The 24709-nt window shown below is 50.3% G+C and overlaps 10 protein-coding genes across 10 annotated transcripts; 3 read left to right on the forward strand and 7 right to left on the reverse strand.

Moving 5' to 3' along the window:
- Nucleotides 1-475: 475 nt before the first annotated feature.
- Nucleotides 476-1320, reverse strand: SCP_1401900 (hypothetical protein; the record flags this gene model as incomplete). Its single annotated transcript, XM_027763897.1, has 3 exons — nucleotides 476-543; nucleotides 606-878; nucleotides 951-1320. 3 exons carry the CDS (start codon nucleotides 1318-1320, stop codon nucleotides 476-478), a joined length of 711 nt encoding a protein of 236 aa, XP_027619698.1.
- Nucleotides 1321-2113: 793 nt separating this feature from the next.
- Nucleotides 2114-3305, reverse strand: SCP_1401910 (predicted protein; the record flags this gene model as incomplete). The annotated part of the gene is made up of 2 exons (XM_027763898.1): nucleotides 2114-3082; nucleotides 3141-3305. The coding sequence occupies 2 exons, from the start codon at nucleotides 3303-3305 to the stop codon at nucleotides 2114-2116; spliced, it is 1134 nt and encodes a 377-aa protein (XP_027619699.1).
- A 716-nt stretch (nucleotides 3306-4021) lies between these two features.
- On the reverse strand, nucleotides 4022-6374 carry SCP_1401920 (Arginine--tRNA ligase, cytoplasmic; the record flags this gene model as incomplete). The annotated part of the gene is made up of 5 exons (XM_027763899.1): nucleotides 4022-4451; nucleotides 4510-4885; nucleotides 4942-5353; nucleotides 5410-5730; nucleotides 6141-6374. The coding sequence occupies 5 exons, from the start codon at nucleotides 6372-6374 to the stop codon at nucleotides 4022-4024; spliced, it is 1773 nt and encodes a 590-aa protein (XP_027619700.1).
- A 389-nt stretch (nucleotides 6375-6763) lies between these two features.
- Nucleotides 6764-7036, reverse strand: SCP_1401930 (hypothetical protein; the record flags this gene model as incomplete). The annotated part of the gene is made up of 1 exon (XM_027763900.1): nucleotides 6764-7036. One exon carries the CDS (start codon nucleotides 7034-7036, stop codon nucleotides 6764-6766), a length of 273 nt encoding a protein of 90 aa, XP_027619701.1.
- Nucleotides 7037-8816: 1780 nt separating this feature from the next.
- Nucleotides 8817-9772, reverse strand: SCP_1401940 (predicted protein; the record flags this gene model as incomplete). Its single annotated transcript, XM_027763901.1, has 3 exons — nucleotides 8817-9527; nucleotides 9587-9651; nucleotides 9709-9772. 3 exons carry the CDS (start codon nucleotides 9770-9772, stop codon nucleotides 8817-8819), a joined length of 840 nt encoding a protein of 279 aa, XP_027619702.1.
- Nucleotides 9773-10164: 392 nt separating this feature from the next.
- Nucleotides 10165-11403, forward strand: SCP_1401950 (hypothetical protein; the record flags this gene model as incomplete). The annotated part of the gene is made up of 3 exons (XM_027763902.1): nucleotides 10165-10285; nucleotides 10346-10729; nucleotides 10802-11403. The coding sequence occupies 3 exons, from the start codon at nucleotides 10165-10167 to the stop codon at nucleotides 11401-11403; spliced, it is 1107 nt and encodes a 368-aa protein (XP_027619703.1).
- Nucleotides 11404-12112: 709 nt separating this feature from the next.
- On the forward strand, nucleotides 12113-13125 carry SCP_1401960 (Arginine--tRNA ligase, cytoplasmic; the record flags this gene model as incomplete). Its single annotated transcript, XM_027763903.1, has 4 exons — nucleotides 12113-12118; nucleotides 12175-12514; nucleotides 12571-12931; nucleotides 12984-13125. The coding sequence occupies 4 exons, from the start codon at nucleotides 12113-12115 to the stop codon at nucleotides 13123-13125; spliced, it is 849 nt and encodes a 282-aa protein (XP_027619704.1).
- Nucleotides 13126-14516: 1391 nt separating this feature from the next.
- Nucleotides 14517-17918, forward strand: SCP_1401970 (Retrovirus-related Pol polyprotein from transposon TNT 1-94; the record flags this gene model as incomplete). The annotated part of the gene is made up of 3 exons (XM_027763904.1): nucleotides 14517-15623; nucleotides 15677-17102; nucleotides 17203-17918. 3 exons carry the CDS (start codon nucleotides 14517-14519, stop codon nucleotides 17916-17918), a joined length of 3249 nt encoding a protein of 1082 aa, XP_027619705.1.
- Nucleotides 17919-18497: 579 nt separating this feature from the next.
- SCP_1401980 (hypothetical protein) lies at nucleotides 18498-19178 on the reverse strand (the record flags this gene model as incomplete). The annotated part of the gene is made up of 1 exon (XM_027763905.1): nucleotides 18498-19178. The coding sequence occupies one exon, from the start codon at nucleotides 19176-19178 to the stop codon at nucleotides 18498-18500; it is 681 nt and encodes a 226-aa protein (XP_027619706.1).
- A 419-nt stretch (nucleotides 19179-19597) lies between these two features.
- On the reverse strand, nucleotides 19598-24444 carry SCP_1401990 (Transposon Tf2-6 polyprotein; the record flags this gene model as incomplete). Its single annotated transcript, XM_027763906.1, has 2 exons — nucleotides 19598-23358; nucleotides 23469-24444. The coding sequence occupies 2 exons, from the start codon at nucleotides 24442-24444 to the stop codon at nucleotides 19598-19600; spliced, it is 4737 nt and encodes a 1578-aa protein (XP_027619707.1).
- Between the last annotated feature and the right edge of the window lie 265 nt (nucleotides 24445-24709).

Here is a 24709-nt window from a genome sequence, read left to right on the forward strand (position 1 = left end):
GAGTTCAGGTCGTCATGATACTTGTGCCGAACGCCTCACGTCGCTGTTGCCTAAACAAAAATTTTAGTTCCGCACACAGGCAGTGACTGTACGAGCGTAAGCTATATATTGTTCTGCGAGGTGCATTTCCGGTTTCGGGGGCGATCCGTGATGGTTGGAACCACAACAGTACGAACGTACGCAACTGTGCCATGAAGCACTCGAAGGCTTTATATAATGTTGGCGAGAAAGCGGACAAACCGCTCGGGTTCCTCCCACTGTATCTACACGACTCTTTTAGGGATGTAGCCAGATGAGAAGCAGTGCACTCACGAAGTGATTCGCTCCATCCAGCTTGTGTACACGTATCGACCTCCCCTTCCCATTGTATAATCGAGAGCGAGCCTGGACATTGATCCACTGAGCACCCAAGACGCAGTCCCCTACAGTCATATCGCACCACACGACATGTACTCTGAGTGCGGGCCAGAAAAATCTATGCTCTCCGCTCCCCTGAGGGAAGTAGGGGTGAAACAGGGCACGGCGAAGGTTCTCGCCATACACCTTGCGATCAATGCGCGATATTAGAATCTGCGATCTCTTCATAGCATCAGGATCGATCACACTTGCGAGCATTTCCGCGCCCATACGCTCAACAGTTGATGTTCGATGAGGATCACGGGCAGCCGCAGCATCGCCTCTCAACTCCAGCGGCACCCGAGATAGGACAAGGGTTAACATCGTAGCTTCGTCTGATGCAAGATCGTCCACCTGAGGAAAGTAGGACGAGACCCACGTCGGAAAAATAGCGACCATTTTGTCTGTAGTGAGGTTACGCTCTCGTAACGGGCTGTACAGCCCATTCGGGGGCAACGTTCCAACAGTCGTCAAGGAGGGATCTGTAGACAACGATAGAGTGCATGAGTACTCCCATAATGCCATCTCATACAGCGAAGCAAACCGTGGCGCACCGTAGAGGACTATGCTACGAAGATGCGAGTCCAGCAACACCTTTGTCTCCTCTGGGACTTTATCCGCGTGTGCAAGCATTGACAATACGTGCGAGTTACCGGCAGACCATGGGACAAGGACAATCCCGCCGATCAGAGCACCAAAACGCTCTGGTGTTTCGGAAATGGATGGGGTATTCTCCTGTATGATGAACCAATGGACAAAGGAAACGAGTTCGAGTCCGCAGGCTAGCAACACTTTAGCCTGTGCCGCGGGCTCGGGTCCACGTAAGGCATCCAATTCGGCAGGAGTGTACGGAGATGAACCAGGATAATCATGCAGGTTAAGTAGCACAAGACGGACGTTGTGCTGGGCGGCGTATGGGGTCATTGGCCGAAAGATTGCTGCAAGAGTAGTCTTATTAGCTTTGACAGACGTGCAGCATCAGCAAAACCCAACTTTTTCTTACAGAGCTATTTTGACTTTTCGGTCTTACAACCCTTATTTAAGGCAATAAGTCTTCAAATAAGTGTCCATAAGTCTGATTTCAGACACTCATGTAATATGCATTAGGCCCCTTTTTGACCTTATACCCTTAAATAAGGATCATAAGTCCATTTAAGTCATTTAAGTACCCTTTTAAGTAAAAGTTGGGTTTTGCTGATGAGGGAATTGATGCTCCATATTCATCGCTGTGAAACATAGCACCATAAATCATCACGATTGTCACGTAGTCCGTACTCTGGCCTGGTCTGCCAGTGTCTTCATACAGTAACTTGTACTTCGTAAACGAATGATGGCACAATTCCAAGATAAGTGCAGCGAGGTTGTGGTACAGCGCAGAAATAATTACAGTACTCTATGAATATGATGCCGGTGGTGAAGTCCGTCAAACTCCATTCGAAGGAATTGTGGGGGTTCCAAGACACTAGTCGTGCCTGCTGATGATGGTCATGAGTCCTTACACCCCTGACTCCCTCCATGGCCACGGGTCTTTGTGGGTCGCTTCTATCCAAATGTGTGGCGGTACTGTATCTAAATAGCCTGTTTAGACCAAAAAAATATGCCCATCCTAGTAGCATGAAAACACTCACGTGCACCTTGTATGTCCTGTCATTGCGATGCCTTGGAACTCTACCACCACCACCACCACCTTCAATTCCAGCTCCTTCTCCTCCTGGGTCTAGTCACTGGTGATGGCAGATGGTGGCAAGCATTTACTGCGCTGAAGCGATCCTGGATCATTGGTAAGATGGCGTAGTGGGAGATTATGATGTGAATGTTCATCCCATATCACGTTGTCGATGAGGAAGTTCTGCTGAGTTCCAGGGGATTGGACTCTTGCCTTGAAGTGATCCATCAAGGCCTGGAATGTAGGCAGAGTCTGTTGGATTGGACGTGGTAAGGTGTGGCTGTCTGGCCCAAAGTTATGAGCAGATTGTGCATCATGTTTGCCGTTGATGCCGACAAGTCCAGGCTGGGGAGCTTGGATGCTGAATGCCGCAGTGTGCGCAAAGAGGAGAGAGCTGACAAATATACCCCCTCTGAACATCTGTGAACGTGACTTCCGCAGTGACTTTGCCACTTGGTTGGCCTGACAGGCAGCATGCAGAGTCCACCGAGGACTGGTCCAGTGACCTGAGTAGCAGGAGGTGACAAAGAGAATGACCTGACACAAAGCCCCATCCAGGAGCAGCTCGACTTCTTCCTTCTTGAGGAAAACATTGTCTTCGTCCTCGCAGACCCCCAGCCAGATCCAGCCATCTTCGCGAGTCCCATGTCCAGTTAGCACAAGCACAAGTTCGTCATGACGTGACAGCACTGTGGCAGCATTGATCACTGAGTGAAAGAATCGAGTTCGCAAAGCCACGGGATCAGGCACGATTTCTTCGAATGGTGGGGGTTCAAATACAATCCTGTCTGCATTTGGATGACCAAGAAGGATTTCCCATGGTGGATGATCTCGGAAGGACGACTGACAAAACCAGCTAGACCGGTCAGGGAGTGCATCCATAAGTGTGCGAAGAATGACAAAGTCTGTTGCGATCCAGTGGTCATAATGATAGTTTTGCATCCTAGCGCCGAGGAGCCCAACAACATAGCGATGTTGGCAACGGTCTCTGGCTTCTGCTGCAATGATTGTGCGAGTGGACTGAAAGAAGTGAATTCAAGTCAGCTTGACATTACTGCTCATAGAATGGCATACATACAGCTTCTAACCGGTAAGCACATTCATCGATGTGGTGGACGGATGAAACGAGGACCTGGGTAGACATGTGAAGCACCTTGATACAACCTTGGAGTGCCCACATGGAGATCTTCAGTAACTGGCAGAGACTGAAGTTCATCAGGAAGACCAAGGCCCTCAGATTCATGCTGTGCCCAACGAGAGTATGTTTGAAAGATGGTATTGTAGCGACAGGTGTTGGAAAGGCTTGCAGACGTATACAGTTCGACGCGCATATGTGCACGCACGTGATCGCGTCTCACAAGCGCCGTCGGCACATTTACACTTGTTTGTCCAAGGCAGGTGCGAGATGTGGCTGGATGCCAATACAGATTCTGTAGTAGTATCTCGCACACCCGCGTCTCCATATCTGTTACTCGTCGCTCTCTGAGCGTGTCGTGACGGTACACGCGAAGACGACGCATGGGTTCTGGCCGGTCCAGGCCGGTGTTCCTTTTTTGTCGGACTCTCTTAAGCTCAGGAAGTATTAGTTCTGTCCCCGATCTGTTCTGGCCAGCAACTTTCGTAAAAATGACTGCTCATAACATATTGAGGCTCCATTGCGTGGAGTTACACACTGAATGTGGGCAATATGCCTCCATTGTTCAGTTATAGAGCCTGTAATATGTTGTTTTATGGTCCATTAATAGTCTTTAGATTCAGAAGTCAGTGCAAGAACATTGCCATTGGTTCTAGATGCTGAATACATACATCAAATACTCTAGAATTTGAATACGTAGGGATGCGGTACGAAATATCGAGCAGTAACAGGGGAGTAAGTTCACACTCGGCCAACTGTCGCTGTAATAGTATGATTGGGTAAGAGATACAACTTGTATTCTACACCTACTTATGTTAGTCCTTCTACATTCGCTCCAGAGGCGTGATGCTCAATAGTCGCATAGCAGCCCCTAGAACATCTCGTGCGCAGAGATACATCCACATTCGCGCCCGGGCCTTCTCGATGTCCGCCTCTCCCTTGACGATCACAGTCTCCCATGCGGCCGATATTGCGTGACTAAGGCGGAACGCGAACGTCACGACCCCGCTCGGCTCATGCGTCCGCAACGCTACTTTGACCACGTCTGGATATGAGCCGAGCAGGAACACGATATCACGAGCGGCAGGTTCGACGAGCAATGTGGTGTCGATCTGGCTGCGCGGCGGGAGTGGGAAGAGCTCCGGATTTTTGCGGGAGATGGAGCAGAGTCGGACGTGTGCGTATTGTAGGTAAGGGCCAGTGTCGCCTTCGAAGGAGAGCATACGATCCCAATTGAACGTATAGTTGTTGATTCTGGGTGAACGTCAGAGTCAGTCGAGCAAGCCAGCAGTCGTGAGCATAAAAACTATACCGTTTCGCAGCCATATCTTGGATTTTGATACCGGTGATACCGATCTCCTGAGATGTTGCCTCAGGGTCTTCGATGGAGCTATACTTATCCTCATTCCCCTTCATATGTTCGTGCATGACCGAAGTGGCTTCGCGAATAATCTGATCGAGGAAAACAACCGTGCCTTTTCGCGTGCTCATACCGAGCACGAGGCCATAGTTGACGTGCTCCAGATGATCCGCCCACTCGTAGCCCATCAGCTTCAGCACCTTGAAGAACTGTGAGAGATGCATATCTTGCTGCGATGAGACGACGTAGATCATCTTATCAAACTTGTATTTTTCGTATCGTTCGATCGCCCCACCGATATCCCGCGTGAGATAAATAGATGTTCCATCTGCAGGACAGTTTAGTAACCGAGCCAAAGAATATTATACAATACGACCTACTCACCCTTTTTCCGCACGACAGCCTTTCCCAGCTTGTATTTCTCCAGATTCACACGCTTCGCCCCTTCCTCGTCTTCGATGAGGCCCATCTCGTCCAGCTGGGCAAGCGCGTTGTCCATCGACTCCTTGCTCACGCGGCTCTCACCCGTGTACACGTCGAAGTGCACGTTCAGCCGCGCGTACTCGCCTTCATACTTGCGAATCGAGAGGTCTCGCCATACCCTCCAGTCCTTGAGCGCATCTTCATCCCCGTCCTCCATCCGCTTGAAGAATGCCGCCGCCTCAACCTTCACCGCTGGATCCTTGTCTGCATCCGCGTTCACCTTCACGTATACGTCGAATAAGTGTTTTATCGCGTCCTGCTCGAGCGCCTCACGCGAACCGTACTTCTCGAAACCCACTGCGATCAAACCGAACTGAAAGTATATGGGAGGTTAGTAAAAACCGGATTTCTCCACAAATACACACGTACCTGCGTTCCCCAATCGCCTAGATAGTTCATCGAAATCACCTCCCACCCGGAAGCCTTGTACAGATTCGCGAGGAACGCGCCGATGATCGTACTTCGTAGATGCCCGACGTGGAACGACTTCGCGATGTTGGGTGAGGAGTACTCGATCACGATCCGTTTTCCCCGTCCGGTCGTGTTGCTACCGTATTCTGGTTCGGGCGTGTCGTTCGTGAGCGCGTGCACTTGGTCAAGCACCAGCCGTGTGAGGCCGGATGTGGCACAGGTGAAGTGTAGAAACGCCTTGTCGTGCACTACTGCCTCAACCCATTCGTCGGGTTGAAACTAAGGGGTTTAACAATGAGTAAGGTAGCGGCCTCAATAAACTTGACTTCGTCAGGTACGGAAAGGAATGGGTATAACATAACACGATGATCAGGGCATGCGCGTCGTACAAGTAGGTACCTGTTGTGCGGTTCCAACGGGAGCGACTGGACAGATTTCCAAGTCACACATATGATCGCTCGGGCAGTTTGTTCCACCGCCCTTGGGAATGCATGTCGTGGAAAACGTCGCCTTACATGGTTCCCCATGAACGTGCGTCTCTAGACCACAGTTCATCTGTGTCTTTCCAGAAGTTCAGCGAACATAGCCATCAGCATGAGATTGAATCTCAATGAAGGCGGCCATTTGCTACCTCATGCGAACACTTCGGCATCGGAGCGATATCTGATGGGCTGAAGGGACTCACTCACATTATCCAGCACTTTCTTCGCAAGCTCGTCAACCTTTCCCGGAAGGCGAAATCGCGGGAGCGCAACAGTGAAGTCCACTCCCTTCTTTCCGTAGTCCACTCCCGCATATACTTGCTCAACCGTAAGTGGTGGCAACGCGTCCGCGACACGTTTTGCGATCGCGGTTCGGAATGCATCGAGCACACATCGGGACGGGTCAGTTCCTTGAACGATCGGCAGGGCAGTCGTCGCCATTTTTCGGAAACGGGAGAGATGAGAGTATGTTACAGGTCTGCGGGAGAGGAGAAGGGAGAGTCGGTATCCAACTATGAAAGCCAGTGCTGCTGCAGCTCTTCGTGCTGTATAGATTTTTGGTATGTGACTCGAGAGAAGAAGTCTGCTGGTGACGTAATCGCCCAGATTGGCAGGTGAGAAGGTTCAGACACCTCCGCACAGCGGAAGAATCAGAGAACTAATTATTTGCACGGGGAAGGCCTGCAAGTTGCGCAAAGACTGTGATAAAAGAGGTATTGTACAAAGATACAACTGGGCCATACGTATGTCATCTTCGAAGGGTACCAGAAAAGTAGGATGCATAACGCGAGTGTCTTATCCGACAGTATACCACGCAGTCGAAGTACGTTTCACCACTCAATAACAGCCGGGAAGAATTTCTTAATCAGACCTTCGTAGTAAGGCTGAAGCTTTTCAGTGTTTACCGGTTCGTCGCTTTTGCTGTAGAGATCATACGGGTTAAAGGCGAGGACAGCAGCGAGGGCGCGCTGATCTGCGGAGTCCATCAGATGCGAGTACGCATTCTTGCGATGCCATGGGTAGAAGCTGTGGTACCGGATCATGTATAGCGCCTCCTCAGGAAGGCTACTCTGCTTCCTCAGGACATGATACAGATACTTCATTCGCGTGAGATGAGATATTCCGGCACAACGAAAAAAGGACAGACCTCATCATGGCCCCAAGAAAGCATCACGTTGTCCAACCCACAGTGCGGTGAATATACACCGAACTTTGTGGCATATACTGGATGATTCACATCGGGATTCCCAGCGAAGGTCTCAGGGTATATGATCTTCTCAGAGAACGCACAGCCAACGACGAAAGTATCCTGCACATCAGCAAAACCCAACTTTTTCTTACAGAGCTATTTTGACTTTTCGGTCTTACAACCCTTATTTAAGGCAATAAGTCTTCAAATAAGTGTCCATAAGTCTGATTTCAGACACTCATGTAATATGCATTAGGCCCCTTTTTGACCTTATACCCTTAAATAAGGATCATAAGTCCATTTAAGTCATTTAAGTACCCTTTTAAGTAAAAGTTGGGTTTTGCTGATGCATTTGATATGCATGGGTCAGTATCAGTACTGCTATAGAAATAACACACATATGACGCACGCCTACAATGTCCCACTGGCCTCTGAAGTAAAAGAGTGACTATGCAAGAGCTAATAGAATTGCACAACGTACTCTGAGCCGAAGAGATACAGCAATTTCCCGAGATCATGCACTAGACCTGTGACTTGCATCCATTCCGGTTTCCCGTCTCGGCGAATGGCTTCAGCAGTTTGGAGCAGATGCTCGATCTGAGACACACTCGTCTGGAAAAGGCAAGCAAGAAATCGAACAAAGGTATTGTCGGAATCATGCGAATGAGATAACTCACGTCTGGGTTGGAATCGTCTACAAGGGTATTGAGCATTTCCACGGCCTCCCAGATGCCTGATTGGAGCAGCGATAATCAGAACTTGCATAAGCAGTTATTGAAATTTCTCACCCATTCGTGCACGGACCGTCTTTTTGAAGTTCTCGCGTGCTCGCTGGTTGAATTCGACGGTTTGCTTCTCTGATAATTCCAACACAAAGGTCAAGATAAGTCACACAGTGCAAGGCGTGTACATGCCATGTTGCTCGTGATAGAACTCCTTGACACGCTCACAGGCAGTTTCATACTGGCGGAAAATGCTCTTGTCTTTCTCAGCATCAAATTCAGATGAGGCGTCCCATGCGTTATCCAGAGCATTTCCTTTGAGCTTATTCACTGCGTATTGTGGGAATAAAAAAGTTAGTCCTGCATTGTATGCGATCACAGCGGACCTTCATCAACAGCATCGCAGACAGTCTCGAGTTCGACGGGGGACAGCGCAAAAGGCATCGCAATAGACAATAGCTAGAGGAGCAGATGTGACAGACACACGCTAATGTGCGGTAGATACTGAAGAGGGGTGGCTATGTCGGATCAAGTCGTTGGGAATGTATTGGACCATGCAGACACTTTATACCTTTCACGAGCACCGAATGAGGCGTGACGATGAGCGAAGAGTAAGGTTTGTGGAGCTGTCCCATACGAACGGAACATGTGGAGAGAGTGTCTGATTAGCTCAATCTTTGTTCGCGTGGGCAATTACGCCTCACAGATCCGCAACTAACCTTCCGTCGAACTGACACCAAAGCTGACTGCTCTGAGGAGCAGCTCGAGAGGTGCATGATTGAGTTCAACTGCACCGGAGGGTTCAAGCTGTTTCCCGCACTATCAAATTCGTAGTTATTTTCCAGTATTTCCAGCCACAAGAACTGCTATCTCATGACCTTCCAATGCTCATAACAAGAAGGAAAACGGATTCAACAAAACAAGGAACGGATGAATTTAGATACATACAATGACACGAGGCAGAGATCATCGTCAATCCGGGGATGTCAAATAACTCTCCCCAGAGGGTTCGGAAACTTCAGAGGTTTCAGAGGTTTCGAGGTATCCAAAAGCGCCCCGACCACACATCCTCTCCACTGTCTCCTTAAGTTTGTCCCTCCAATCGTCGGATATCTCCAACTCGGCCTTCGAGTGGGACCCAAACCCGTGGAACGATGTGTTGTGCACGACAAGGGGCAGGTCGCTGTCCATGTGCCTGCACGACAACACGATCGTGATGGATCCCAGGAATCCACTCTCCTGATGGTGGCGCTCCTGCGCCTGCTTCCTCTCGATGAAGTCCTTCACTTGCTCGGGATTCCACTGCAGGTGAAGGGTGACTAATGGGAAAGGCTCAGCTTCTAACACCCGAAAACGTGACCATGGGCGAGAGGTGGGGGATATACTAGAAAAATGCTCCAGAATGACATAGCACACCACCTGAGTCCACCCCATGGGATGATTGGCGATGTCCACGCAGTTGAAGCCAGCCTGGAACAAAGCAGGGCCAAATTTGTTTATGAATGAGCGCATCTCATCCGTCAGCTCCGAAGGAAGGAGGACAGCTGGCTCGTCAGAGATCGTCGAGGTAGATGCTTTGGAAAGCACTTGATCATCGAGAGAAGCGATGTGGGAGACACGTTCTTGATGTTGTTTACATATCGTTTTGTGGAATGGCCAGTGCTCCTTCTGGCATTTCGCACTCTGGATATCGGTGAGATCGTAAGCAAAAGAGGTCAAAGTAGATTTGCAGCGGTACGCACGCAGTACAATGCTACTTTACATCCAGCACATACGAAGAGCTTTGCATGGTCCTTTCCTTTATAACCTGGCATCGCGTCATTCGAGTTCTATCATAAGAATCCGAGCTCTGCACAATACTCACACTGTTGGCATTGTGTAAATCGTTTGCGAGCTTTAGATGAGTCGACGGCGAGTTGTCTAGGCATGAATAACTCGCTGCCTTCCTGTCTGTGACAAGTTTGTGGTAACTTCGTCGTCGACGAAAGCCGCCGATTCCACCACTGCCACGTGCTACCAGACGCTCAACAGACCTGAAATCACTACTACTTTGTCTGTTGCTTGAATTCATGTCTGGAGGATGCTGCTGCCTTTTTATTTCCAGTCCTGTAGTTTGACTGGATTTCGGGGGTCGCGAAGCCTACTTTTTAAATGCCTATGATGCCACATAACTTGACCTCCCAATGTACGTGTGAATGCTGCCCGAAACATCGGATCGAGGTTCAGGTCACATTGGCTCACATCTATTTCACAGGCCTTGACTACGTGAGTAGTTTGCCATGGCGAAACATCTTGTATTTTGAACCCGTCTTTCGCCACGATGCCGATCGCTCCAGTCGACAGCAGCGGAAATGTTCTCTACTATGAAGACACTGGCAGACCAGGCCAGAGTACGGACTACGTGACAATCGTGATGATTCATGGCGCTATGTTTCACAGCGGTGAATATGGAGCTTCAGTTCCCTGCACGTCTGTCAAAGCTAATAAGACTACTCTTGCAGCAATCTTTCGGCCAATGATCCCATACGCCGCCCAACACAATGTCCGTCTTGTGCTACTTAACCTGCGTGATTATCCTGGTTCATCTCCGTACACTCCTGCTGAATTGGATGCCTTACGTGGCCCCGAGCCCGCGGCACAGGCTGAAGCGTTGCTAGCCCGCGGACTCGAACTCGTTTCCTTTGTCCATTGGTTCATCATACAGGAGAATATCCCATCCATTTCCGAAACACCAGAGCGTGTTGGTGCTCTCATCGGCGGGATTGTCCTTGTCCCATGGTCTGCCGGTAACTCGCACGTATTGTCAATGCTTGCACACGCGGATAAAGTCCCAGAGGAGACAAAGGCGTTGTTTGACTCGCATCTTCGTAGCATAGTCCTCTACGGTGCGCCACGGTTTGCTTCGCTGTATGAGATTTCATTATGGGAGTACTCATGCACTCTATCATTGTCTACAGATCCCTCCTTGACGACTGTTGGAACGTTGCCCCCGGATGGGCTGTACAGCCCGTTACGAGAGCGTAACCTCACTACAGACAAAATGGTCGCTATTTTTCCGACGTGGGTCTCGTCCTACTTTCCTCAGGTGGACGATCTTGCATCAGACGAAGCTATGATGTTAACCCTTGTCCTATCTCGGGTGCCGCTGGAGTTGAGAGGCGATGCTGCGGCTGCCCGTGATCCTCATCGAACATCAACTGTTGAGCGTATGGGCGCGGAAATGCTCGCAAGTGTGATCGATCCTGATGCTATGAAGAGATCGCAGATTCTAATATCGCGCATTGATCGCAAGGTGTATGGCGAGAACCTTCGCCGTGCCCTGTTTCACCCCTACTTCCCTCAGGGGAGCGGAGAGCATAGATTTTTCTGGCCCACACTCAGAGTACATGTCGTGTGGTGCGATATGACTGTAGGGGACTGCGTCTTGGGTGCTCAGTGGATCAATGTCCAGGCTCGCTCTCGATTATACAATGGGAAGGGGAGGTCGATACGTGTACACAAGCTGGATGGAGCGAATCACTTCGTGAGTGCACTGCTTCTCATCTGGCTACATCCCTAAAAGAGACATGTAAATACAGTGGGAGGAACCCGAGTGGTTTGTCTGCTTTCTCGCCAACATTATATAAAGCCTTCGAGTGCTTCATGGCACAGTTGCGTACGTTCGTACTGTTGTGGTTCTAACCATCACGGATCGCCCCCGAAACCGGAAATGCACCTCGCAGAACAATATATAGCTTACGCTCGTACAGTCACTGCCTGTGTGCGGAACTAAAATTTTCGTTTAGGCAACAGCGACGTGAGGCATTCGGAACAAGTATCATGACGACCTGAACTCCTCCCAGCCGCACAGATAGTCACCTCACATAACACGGTCCAGGTGTAGGTCTGTTGTGCGGAGGCAAGCACATATCCGCTCTGCCACTGATCAGAGTTAGGCAGAATGTAGCACAGTAAATTCCAATGTGACGAATGGGTTGAGGCAGTAGTGCACGACAAGGAATTTCTACACTTCACCTGTGCCACATCCGGCCTTACATGGCTGGTGCTTGGCCAAAGGCACGCGCTCACGAACGACACGCCTGAACCAGAATACGACTACCGGAAGGGAGAAACGGATCGTGATTGAGTACTCCTCACCCAACATCGCGAAGTCGTTCCACGTCGGGCGCCGGCATCTGTGAAATACGATCACCGGCGCGTTCCTCGCGAATCTATACCAGGCTTCCAGGTGGGAAGTGATCTCGACGAACTATCTAGGCGATTGGGGAATGCAGGTACATGTGTATTTGTGGAGAAACCCGGTTTCTACTGACCTCCCATATACTTTCAGTTCAGTTTGATCGCAGTGGGTTTCGAGAAGTACGGTTCGCGTGAGGCGCTTGAGCAGGACGCGATAAAACACTTATTAGACTTATACGTGAAGGTGAACGCGGATGCGGACGAAGATCCAGCGGGGAGGGCTGAGGTGGCGGCATTCTTCATGCGAATGCAGGATGTGCGGCTGAACATGCACTTCGACATGTACACGGGTGAGAGCCGCGTGAGCAAGGAGTCGATGGACAACGCGCTTGCCCAGCTGGACGAGATGGGCCTCATCGAAGACGAGGAAGTCGCGAAGTGTGTGGATCTAAAGAAATACAAGCTGGGAAAGGCTGTCGTGCGGAAAAAGGGTGAGTAGGTCGTATTGTATAATATTCTTTGGCTCGGTTACTAAACTGTCTTGCAGATGGAACATCTATTTATCTCATGCGGGATATCGGTGGGGCGATCGAACGATACGAAAAATACAAGTTTGATAAGATGATCTACGTCATCTCATCGCAGCAAGATATGCATCTCTTACAGTTCTTCAAGGTTCTAAAGCTAGTGGGCTACGAGTGGGCGGATCATCTGGAGCACGTCAACTATGGCCTAGTGCTCGGTATGAGCACGCAAAAGGGCAATCAGATTATCCGCGAAGCCACTTCAGTCATGCACCAACATACGAAGGGGAATGAGGATAAGTGCAGCTCCATCGAAGACCCTGAGGCGACATCTCAGGAGATCGGTATCACTGGTGTCAAAGTCCAAGACATGGCTGCGAAACGGTATAGTTTTCATGTCTACTGGCTTGCTCGACTGACTCTGATGTTCATCCAGAATGAACATTTATACGTTCAATTGGGATCGTATGCTCTCCTTCGAAGGCGACACGGGCCCTTACCTACAATACGCTCTTGTCGGATTCTGCTCCATCTCCCGCAAAAATGCGGAGCTCTTCCCACTCCCGCCGCGCAGCTAGGTCTGCACCACACTGCTGGTTGAACCCGCCGCTCGCGATATCATGTTCCTACTCGGCTCATACCCGATGTGGTCAAAGTAGCATTGCGGACGCATGAGCTGAGTGGGGTCGTGAGGGTCGCGTTCCGCCTTAGCCACACAATATCGGCCGCATGGGAGACCGTAATCATCAAGGGTGAGGTGGATGTCAAGAAGGCCCCGGCACAAATGTGGATGTACCTCTGCGACGAGATGTTCTAGGGGCTGCTATGTTGAGGATCACGCCTCTGGAGCGGACTAAAATAAGTAGATGTAGAATACAAGTAGAATACAAGTTGTATCTGGTGTTAAGTACACATTATACTTTTACAGCGACAGTCCCAAGCACAATTGGCCGAGCGTGAACAACGATTTAGCCCCCTCCCACTAAATTGCAGAACTATGTGTTCGCATTCGCATTCTCCCAATCCTCCGCTGTGACATCAGGACACCCTGCATTCTCCCAAGCCTTCATTAACCAGTCTGCAGCCCCAGTCCACGTGGAGAATATGTCCTGCACCAGCAGGCCAGATACATGACATCCACTCTTCTCTGCACCTTCCCTCAGTGCTGTAAGGGCAGCTGGGTAAGGTGCCCCCTGATCGGCCGGATTTCCAAGCTTCTGGATGTCATTCCAGCCAAGGGCCGTGGCAATGCGTACCGCGCATTCATTTCGCTGTTTCCGCTGGGAAAGCTGCTTGTAGAGCCACATTTTCTCCTCGTCATCTTCCAGTCTACCATTGAGGTAGACTCTGCAATCATCTCACAGTGCAAGCTCGGGCTCCCAATTTCACTCCGGGAGTGAGAAGTACTTCTCACAGAGTGGCTTAAGTTCAGCCATCTCTTCTGTGGTAAGGGGGATGGGAGGTGGCTGTGGCAATGTTCTGTTCGATGGCGGCACACACTGGAGGAGTCGCTTCAAAGATGTGTTGAAGTACATACATTGCGACACGGGCAGAGTAGTACGGTATTTACGCCACCACGTTACTTACGTAATCACGTAGGTAGTACTGGCGGACGTTCGGATGATGCACCTCAGTCACTCGTTTGCTATCGCACGAGACTGAGGTGAATACTTTCTTTACCTACCTTTTATCTCCTTACTGACCTGTAGTAGCTGCGCTTGGTCCCGCTCTAGGTTAGTATTAATACAGTCACTCGTTTGCTATCGCACGAGACTGAGCTGCGCTTGGTCCCACTCTAGATCCATTAGACATCCCCTGGACGCCTTCCCCCCTCGCCGCGTACTCGCGATAGGTTATGAGCCCCGGCTCCAACTGAATCTGACAGCATCGGAAATATCGAGAACTCAATCGCTCGTCATCACCTTCCTTTCCCACAACCTGCTTCTCTCGTTCACACCCCTGTCGAACCATGTCTCTATACCCGCCGATATCTCAGGCCAGCTCCAAAGCTGAGTCGAAGTGCCTCTACGATGTCCCGTTCCTCGAAAGCAATGGCGGAAACTTCCAGACGTGGAAGTACCGCACGACTACCATCCTCCGGTTGCGTGGTCTCTATTCGCTCATCGACGGCACCGAAGCCGACCCCGGAACAGTGGATACTATGAAGAAGGTGGAGTGGGATGTCCGGAACAATGAGGCTCTCGCGCAGATCACGTTGACGCTCAAGGACGAGCCGCTTAACGGTGTGATGTACTCGATGACGGCACAGGACGCTTGGGAGAAGTTGAACAGACGTTACGAGGGCAGAGGCAAGCAAACCTTAGCCTATCTCATCAGCGACCTTTTCCACAGCACACTTAGTGACGAGTCGCCGCTAAAGCCGCAGCTCAACACGATGCAGCAGAAGGCCCACATCCTCGAGACACTCGGGCTAACGCTAGACGACACGCTCATCACCATCGCTATGGCTATCTCCCTTCCTCCATCCTATTCAACCCTTCGCACTATCCTTATGGCCTCTGACTCGAAACTCACAGTCGAGAAGGTCGTCAATGAGGTCCTTAGCGAGGAGAAGCGACGTGGCGAGATGACCGCAGCATCTGCGCTCATTGCGAAGCATGCTGATACCAAGTCGAAGTCGAAGGGGAAGGACAAGGACAAGAAGAAGAAGGGCAAGTGCGCTTTCTGTGGCTACACTGGTCACACGAAGGACGAGTGTCGGAAGTTCAAGGCGAGCCAGGTGGAGGGCGCCACAGCGAAGGGCGACAAGAAAGCTGAGAAGGCTGCTGATGCAAAGGAATCTGCGAAGATCGCCAGTGTCGGTGAGGCTGACTCCGAGATGCTCCGCCTCTTCGTTGCTAAGGAGTTGGCACGTGGTGATGACCTCCACCGCTGGATTGTTGATTCAGGAGCTTCCTCCCACATGACATCTCACCGCGAGTGGTTCGTAAACTACCGTGCCCTCGCTACACCCAAGCGTGTTTATCTCGGAGATGAGCGCTTTATCCTCGCCGTTGGTATCGGTCAGGTCACACTCCGTGCAGCAGTCGACCATGGCTCAACGAACACTGGCATTGTGCAGGAAGTTCTCCATGTCCCAGATCTAAATGGCAACCTGCTGTCTCACAGTTTGACCGCAACAGCTACGATGTTAGGTTCGCTGATGGTACGTGTCGCATCAGCAATGCCCAGGGCCGACTTAGCGCCATTGGGTACATGCGGAGAAATCTCTATGTTCTCGACGTGACCACGCAGCTCCCCGAGCGTACCTACATCCTGCAGGCAAAAGATCTCCCTCCCTCTTACGATGACTCCATGGATGATCCCCCACTCCACGCTTTTGTTGCTAAGGAGACAACATCCAGTGCGAGTGCTCAGGTCTGGCATCGCCACCTTGGTCACATCTCCGTAGACTCCGTGCTGAAGATAGTGCGAAAGGGAATGGTCAAGGGCATGTCGATCGTCGGAGAAAAGGTGAGTAACGTCAGCTGCAAGCCCTGTCTCCATGGCAAGCAGACACGCCAGCCAATCCTGAAGGAGTCGGATGTCAAGAATCCCCGCATTCTCCATCGCACCTACTCCGATGTCTGTGGTCCCATGCAGACTCAGACGCAGTCCGGCCACCACTATTTCATCACGTTCATCGACGGACACACGCACCACCTTGTCGCCAACCTCATGAAGACGAAGGATGAAGCGCTTTCACACTTCAAAGCTTTTGTTGAACGAGCTGAGGTCGAGACCGGGCAGCATGCCAATATCCTGCGGACTGATGGTGGCGGTGAGTACGAGTCGAAGGAATTCGAAGCATACCTAAAGGAGAAGGGCATCCACCACGAAAAGACGAATGCCTACACTCCACAGGAGAACGGCGTTTCCGAGCGGATGAACCGCACTATCGAGGAGATGGCCAGGAGCATGCTCAATGACGCTGGACTGCCGAACACATACTGGGGTGATGCTGTGTTACATGCAGTACACATCCTTAACTCTGTTCCAACCCGCACTCTCCCTGACAATCTCACACCACACGAGGCCTACACCGGAAACAAGCCGAGCATGGCGCACCTCCGCGTTTTCGGCTGCAAAGCCTATGTCCACGTTCCGAAGGAAAAACGTCAGAAACTCGACTCGAAAATGTTCGAGTGCATGCACCTGGGGTTTGCCGCAAATCGCAAGGCCTACCGTCTGGTTCACAGAGTGACCGGCCGCATCGTCGAATCCCGCGACGTGTATTTCGACGAAGGCACCGAAGTCGCACCCAGTCGCGTCACAATTGACGTCACACCTACGCAGGAGGCGCCCGACGCGCGGCCGCAGCTGCTGCCGTCTCCGCGCCCGCCAAGACCCACTGTTGAAGATGTCCCAGATGAAGATGAGGACACACCTGCACTCCTGGATGTGGACGACAGCGATGACGAGGATGACGATGACAACGCGGATGAGGACAGCGACGACGACGTTCCACTGCCCGAAATTACGCGCTGCGCAGCCACCACCACCTCCTCCCCCGGCTCCAGAACTGCGCCATTCAGGTCGAACGCGCACGGCACCGGTAGTGGCCGATGATGACCGCTATTTCGTGTCCTCCTACACACGGAAACCGAAGGGCCAGGATGATGTGGGTGGAGTGGGCACTGATGCCGCAGCGGCAGACTCGGAGAACGCAGAGGAAGTGGGCGATGCAGAGAATGCTCACAAAGCCACAAGCTGGGATGAACCACAGACCTACGAGGAGGCGATGTCACGCCCCGATGCTGCGCGCTGGAAGGCTGCGTGCGCAGAGGAGCTACACGCATTTGTCAAAGCGGAGCTCTACGATGAAGTGGAGCGCCCACAGAATCGCAAGGTCATAGACTGCAAGTGGGTCTTCAAGATTAAGCGTGGACCGGACGGTGAAATCGAGAAGTACAAGGCTCGACTTGTTGCCAAGGGCTTTACACAGGTTGAGGGCCTCGACTTCAACGAAACCTTTGCACCCGTCGCAAAGTTCGCTTCTGTCCGAACACTACTTGCTCTTGCTGCCAAGCTCGACCTCGAGATCCACCAGATGGACGTCAAATCGGCATTCCTGAATGGTGATCTTGATGAGGAGATCTACATGAAGGTTCCCCCTGGCTTCCGCAGGTCCAACAGCCTCGTCTGGAAGCTGAACAAGGCCCTCTATGGTCTTAAGCAGGCTGGACGTGAGTGGTACAAGAAGATCCGTGCTGAGTTCGAGGCGCTTGGGTTCACCCGCTGCCACTCGGACCACAGCGTGTGTTACGCGGCAGTGAAACACGAGCGTCAAGTCGAGTTTGTTACGAGACAAGGTCTTAGTCTAAGACACAAGTCCGTTCAAGTGACACTTCTGGCGATGTCCTCGCACTGAAGGTCGATCAGAGTTCGTTCTTATGACTCGTAGTAGCTGTCTGCTACTAACGGTCGATTTCAGTCAAAGGCAAGTGAAAAGCTGGTTTAATGGTAACCAGGTCGAGATGGGGATCCAGCTCGACAAGGTCGTTTACTTATACAAAAGGTATCCGCAGTACTATGCAGTAATGCGAGATCGTTCATTGGCTAGATAAGGTGAGACGATATTTGGGCAAGGTAACAGCGAGGAAGTAATATGTATGAGAAAGCTGAGTAAGGTCGTGAGAGATAATCAGTACTAATGGGGATAACGAGTCGTGTATCAGAACGAGGTAAAGATGAGGCGTACATGCACGTCTTGCATGCGCAATAAGAAGAAGGTCCGGAGTTGGATCCGGTGTAACCCTAGACTAGGGGTTCTGGACATCTGGGTAAAGAATTGGAGGTTGCGCTCCAATGAGTCACGTGTTGGATCACGTGGTCTGGTAATGTAAAGGGAACAAGGAAAAGAAAAAAGAAAAGATGCGCCACAAGTGGGGAGCGTTGTAACATCAGCTCCCGTCTAACGTTTCTTGTCCCACAAGAAATATTGTGATCTTCATCGTCGTCGGGGGCAGTCGCGGACATAATGATCTCCTCCACATCTGTAGCATGTCCGCCGGCTGGTTCGTGATCCTTGTTCGGGGATACGTCCATTCCTGTAGGGATGACTGCGACGCGAAGAAGTGGATGCAGTCGAGAAAGATGGTTGGGATAACGGAGATCGTCCACTGGGTACGTGCGAACGAGGAGGGCGAGGTCGAACGGGAATTGGTTCTGGCGATGAGCGAGGAGTGGATGCGGGTATTCCATTAGTGGTGTATCCGAGGATGTGTCCGATGTCTTCGTCCCCATGCTCCCTCCAAATCTCCTGTGCTGTACGAGTGACCGTACTGCGCATCAATGACCAGACTTGGTCGACTCTGGTCCGGGCTCTACTCGTCCTTTCTTCTGCTGCGATGAGCTCTTGTCTGGCCATCTGCATCCACTCGACCATTTCTAATGCTCGTTGCATGGAAACCACCGCTTGTCGATCTTGCGGGCGATTTCGTAAGGCGACGAGGATATCTGTGAAGTCGACAGAAACACGGATAGCCGAGACCAGACGTGTGGCAAATTCTTGTTCGTCCGATGCGTGACTGAGTTCGATAGAAGGTGAGGGCGACGAGGTGCGGATAAAGGGTGTCTGTGCTCGAGAGGGTACTCCATTGACAAGCGTAGGCGATGCGGGTATGCTCATAATTGTGGAGGCGACTTCAGCGAGTATATTGTGAACAAGGTCGTCTATAGCGGAAGTGGGCATTGATGATATGTCATTTTCTCCCCCTTTTATACCTTTCGGTCGTTAAGGGGGTCGCGGTTATCTGTGATGTGAAATAGAATGTCGTGGATCCGGGTAATAATCAAATAGATGAAAATCCATTGGACGATAAAGAGTATTCCCACAGAGATAAGAGCCGCCTGATCAGTTCCAGGCATCGTTCTGATCACCCCAGCTGTTAGCGTGCGGGCTGTCTCGCGTGAAGAGTGTGTGTTCGACAAGTCGTCTGATAAGGATTCGGTGGATGATCCAAAGAAAGGCGAGGGTTGTGCAGTGGAGGACGATTAGGAAGATGATGAGGAAAACCGTCGTGGTAGTCATTCCGGGTTTCTTCTCCTCTACTGGATTCTCCTGGTCCTTTTATATGCATCGAGGATTCGCTTGGCATTCTGTAAATTGTGGGTAGGTTCCCACGAGTTTTCTGCTGAAGAATATCCCTTCCACTTGACCAAGTACCTCAGATGACCTCGGTACGTCTTGTGATTCAGGATGGCTTCGACTTCGTACTCTTCTTCGTTATCAACGACATCAGGTGGTGGGTTCACGTAATTCGGACCATGTATGTTGTTTTCGCGATAAGGAGATAGAAGGGCGGCGTGGAATACGGAATGAACTCGCCAGGTCTTCGGGAGTTTGAGACGATAGTTGGCTGGTCCGATGACTTCGACAATTTCGAATGGCCCCTCACGCTTTGGTGCTATCTTGCGCGAGGCGTAATTGACCTTCAGGTTCCTCGAGTCTAGCCAGACCTTCTGTCCTAGTGTAAACTTCGGCGATCCTTGTCTGACTCGGTCCGCCATCTGTTGTCGGGCTAACTCGTGCATGGCTAGTGCTTCTAGTCTTATCTTCTGCAACATGTCAAGCCTGGATTCAACTGATGGAATGTTCGTGGTCGGGAATACGGAAGGGAGTCCACGTGGTTCGTATCCCATCATGATGCGGAATGGGCTCATCTTCCGTGCCGAGTGTTCCCTTGTGTTATGACAAAACTCGAGGTCTGGCAGGCGGTCGGCCCATGTTTCAGGGTTGTTTCCGCAATAGAGTCGAAGATAGATTTCCAGCTCCTGGTTGACTCGCTCTGTTTCTCCGTCCGTCTGAGGGTGATAAGCTGTGCTCATTGATGATCTGATCTGGAGTAGTCGATTTAACTCTTGGAAAACCTTGGATGCATATTGAGGTCCTCTATCTGAGATGATTCGGTCGGGTAATCCAAATCGCGAGTATACTTTGTCATGAAAAATCTTGGCCGTTCCTTCAGCTGTGATCGTTTTGAGGCAGGGCGTAAGAATCACCCCCTTCGTAAGGTCATGGTCTACTACGACCATAATTGAATCAAAACCATTGGAAATGGGAAGGTCGGTAATAAAATCGGTGGTGCAACAGGAAAATGGTAATGCATGTGGGTCGGCGGGAATTGGTTCCAAAGGAATACGCGTAGGATGAGTGTTCGGTTTCATTTGTTGACAGGCGGCACAGCCTTCAACATAATTGTAGACAAATGTATACATGCCGGGCCACCAGAATTCACGACGTAACAGTTCAAGAGTATTGAACTTTCCAGGGTGACCCATGGCAGGGGAGTCGTGATGTAGTCGAACGAGGTCACGACGAAGAGTTTCAGATGGTGGAACGTAGATCTTTCCCTTGTAAAGGATGACACCATCGCGAACTTCCCAGTCAGAAAGCGATGATTTCATGGGGAATGGCCCTTTGTGCGCAATCGCTTCGAGGGCTTCGTGAACAATGAGGTCTTTTGCTGCGTGATTCCTGATTTCATCGAATAGTGTCGGGGAAATGGATCGCACGAATAGTGCGTTGGGTAAAAGAACGCGATCTTCGTTGTCACTTTCACTGTCATCGAGTCCGTTACGACGAGATAGCGCATCAGATTGGATCATCTGAGTGCCAGGGACATGGATGAGGTGAAGATCAAATTGTGATAATTTGAGACTCCATCGTGCTTGTCGGCGGTTTAACTTCTGAGCTGTACGGAAGTACGTGAGGTTCTTGTGATCACTGCGAACTTCGACGGGATGAGGAGAGCCTTCAAGATAATGGCGCCATTCAGTGAGGGCTCGAATGATTCCGAGGAGTTCGCGGTCATAGATTTCGTAGTTTCGTTCAGCTGGATTGAGCGTCTGTGAAATGTAGGCACAAGGATGGATGTCTCCATTGATGTCGGCTTGGCGTAAAACTGCACCCGTAGCAAACTTGGAAGCGTCGGATTCAACAATAAAGGGTTTTGCCTTGTCAGGCAGTAACAGTACTGGGGCGGTACTGAATCGTTGTTTTAACGTGTTGAAAGCTGTCTGACATTCTGTCGTCCATTCAAAAGGTGGAGATCCAGCGGCAGTGCGCGTAAGATTCGTCAATGGTTTGGCAATATCCGAGAAGTTGGCAATAAACTTCCGATAGAAGTTTCCAAACCCTAGGAAAGAGCGAACACCTTTTACCGTGCTTGGTTCAGGCCATTCTGCAATTCCTTTAAGTTTGATAGGGTCCATGCCAATGTAGTTTTCTTGAATGATCATGCCTAGAAATTCGACTTCTTTAACATCAAAGAAACACTTTTCCGGTTTAAGGAATAAGTCGTTGTCTTTGAGTCGTTGGAGTACGCGTCGGGTTCGAACGTGATGTTCTTCCAAATCGTTTGAGAAGATGAGGATATCATCCATGTAAATGACTATCCATCCCTCATCGATCATGTCCTTGAAGAGTGCGTTCATCATCATTTGGAAAGTCGCCGGGGAGTTGCGGAGTCCAAAGAACATGACCATAGGTTCAAAAAGTCCGCGATTTGTCTTAAATGCGCCCTTCCATTGGTCACCATCTTTGATTCTGACATTGTTATATCCGGAGCGTAAATCCATTTTCGTAAAGATCGATGCGCCTTTGACTTGATCCATAAGGTCAGAGATGAGCGGAAGAGGATAGGCGTTTTTCACCGTCCCTTCATTCAGGTATCGGTAATCCTGGCAAGGACGTAGTGCTCCGTCTTTCTTTCCTACGAAGAAAAATGGTGAAGCCATGGGAGATTTCGACGGTCGGATGTATCCTTTTCGCAGATTTTCTTCCAGGAAGTCATCCATCGCTCCTTGTTCTTTGAGCGATAACGGATAGACTTTACAGTCGCGTGGAATAAAATCGGGTTTCAAGTCAATGGCGTGGTCCCAAGGCCTGGTTTCTGGAAAGCGTTCAGCTGCTTTCTTTTCAAAGACGGACTTCAAATCATGGAGGTAGTTGGGGACCAACTCCTCGACGGTTTTGGGTTTGTCTACAGCTGATGCTTCTTTGTGTGCCTGTTGTGCCAATTCTTGTGATTTACCGGATGGTTTGTAAAAGACCGTATTCTGTGCGTTACAGAATAATGGGGATCGAGTACTGTGTGTCATTCTTCCAATGGCGGGGCCTCTTCGTATGGTGAAGACTGCGGTTTCAGTCTCTTCATTCGTCAAAGGTGACTCCTTCCTGATGGGTTCAAATATCCCAATGACTGGCTCTCCTGCGATATAGGATATAACTAGATCGTCATCATCGAGCTGATCCATAGGGGATTCTGATGGTAGGTCATCCAGTTCGGTATCATTCCGCACTGCGGGTAACTCGCCACGCTCAGTGTTATCGGTCATGATTTCTCTGATAGATTCTGAATGCCCAAATGAGGTAGGGGAAGTTTCGGTGGTGATTAGCTCTGGGAGTCCATCTTCCTTGAAAATCGAAACTTCTTTGTCTGGTGCATCTTCGACGGTGGGTTTCGGTGGCCATTTGGCATCTTTACCAAACCAAAAGTCACCGGTTTCCCAGTTGATCATCGGATTGAGGCGTTTAAGCCACGGCATGCCGAGAAGTATGTTTTCTTTGCCAATGCCGGTCAAGAGGAAGCGAGTAAGTGTCTTCCTTCCTCCGATTTTCATCATCTTCCAGGTGCAATGAGTAATGGTACCCATTTGATTTGATGTGCCATCTGCATTCATGACTGTAATCGGTTTCGGTAATTCCCATCTAATGAAATCGTTTTCTTCTGCAAAACGAATGTTCATGAACGTTTCGGCTGCACCGGAGTCGATCAAGGCTTCTGTTGTAACGTCTTCCTTCTCTCCTAACGAAATATTCACAGTGATTGAATTTCCGCTAGTGTTACAAATAACGAGGGGAGATACGGTAAGATGCGACGGTCCATGCATTACTAGTGGCCGTCGTCTCAAAAACCCAATTGGGTTCGTTCTTCGTCTGTCATGTCGTTGAAGACGTTTCGCACATAGGCGATCTGTTCCTCTCTGGTTTCTTCCTTCGACGTCTCCTTCTTCTGTGCGAGGTCTTCTCGCATCTTCTTGATCCATGTGATCGTGTCTGTGTCTAACCCGGGCTGTATCATTCTAGCACGGGTGAAACTTCCAGACTGGGGGTGAGATTGTCTGTCGTTGGCTATATGGCCCTTCTTTCCGCATAGAAAACATAATCCTTCTTTCATTCTCTTCTGTCGCTCGTCTGGGGATAAGCGCGAGATATTGACACGATCAACATCCATCGCGTTTGGATCCTTTGCAGAAGCCGAGTAGTAGGGACGATGGACAGATCGGCCCTTTCCTCGCGTCGTCGTAGTGGCTCCTCGCTTGAAGATCTGAGCAGATCTCCATTGGTTATCAAACCGCGAGGCGTATTCGTACCACTTGTCAAGTGTCTTGGGCATGCTTTCCATCCCATATATCCTTTGTCGGAGTGGGTCGTTAAGTCCCCACTTGAAATACTCGATATTTCCGGCATCTTCTAGTTTCGCCTTAGATTCAAGCGATCGGAATTCGGCAATGTAGTCGTCCGCAGTACGAGTTCCTTGCTTGATGTTACGCAGCAAGGTACGAGCGGTTTCTTCAATATTTTCATCGCCAAATGCTTTGTTCACACTTGCAATGAAGTCTCTCCAACTCCCATAAGAAAGGAAGTCATCATTGGTGAGTTCCGTTTCTATGAAGCTCTGTGCCCATGATCCTGCTGTTCCTCCTTGCATGTGCGATAGCACGAATGCGATCTTCTGATTGTCCTCCTGGTAGACATGGCTATTTCCGGCCATGTAGTTCTTGCATTGGTTTATAAATTCCCTAAGCTTCGAACGGTCTGAACCGTTGAAGATCTCGGGTTTTCTAAAACCAAGTTCCTTCTGGCTAGCATGGTGACGTCCTTCATCCATGGTAACTGTAGCCATTGGTGGTATGTAATCGGGTAAGATTGGTGCAAGAGTCGGTTGGGGTACAGGATTCTGGGCAGGGGGGTTCCAAGGGGCGTCTGGTCTTTCTCCTGGATAGGAGGTCGTTATACCGCTGTCTGTGATGTGCTGGAGCACTATTCCACCAAGATTATGGGGAAGTGTCCTTTCAAATTCCTCTGGGGAGTAGTCGAAGTTGTGATTGTCTGGCCTGATGAATACAGGCCTTCCTCCTATGAAATGTGCGTTT

The sequence above is a fragment of the Sparassis crispa genome (assembly GCF_003851025.1).
Source record: "Sparassis crispa DNA, contig_000013F, whole genome shotgun sequence".
NCBI lineage: Eukaryota > Fungi > Basidiomycota > Agaricomycetes > Polyporales > Sparassidaceae > Sparassis > Sparassis crispa.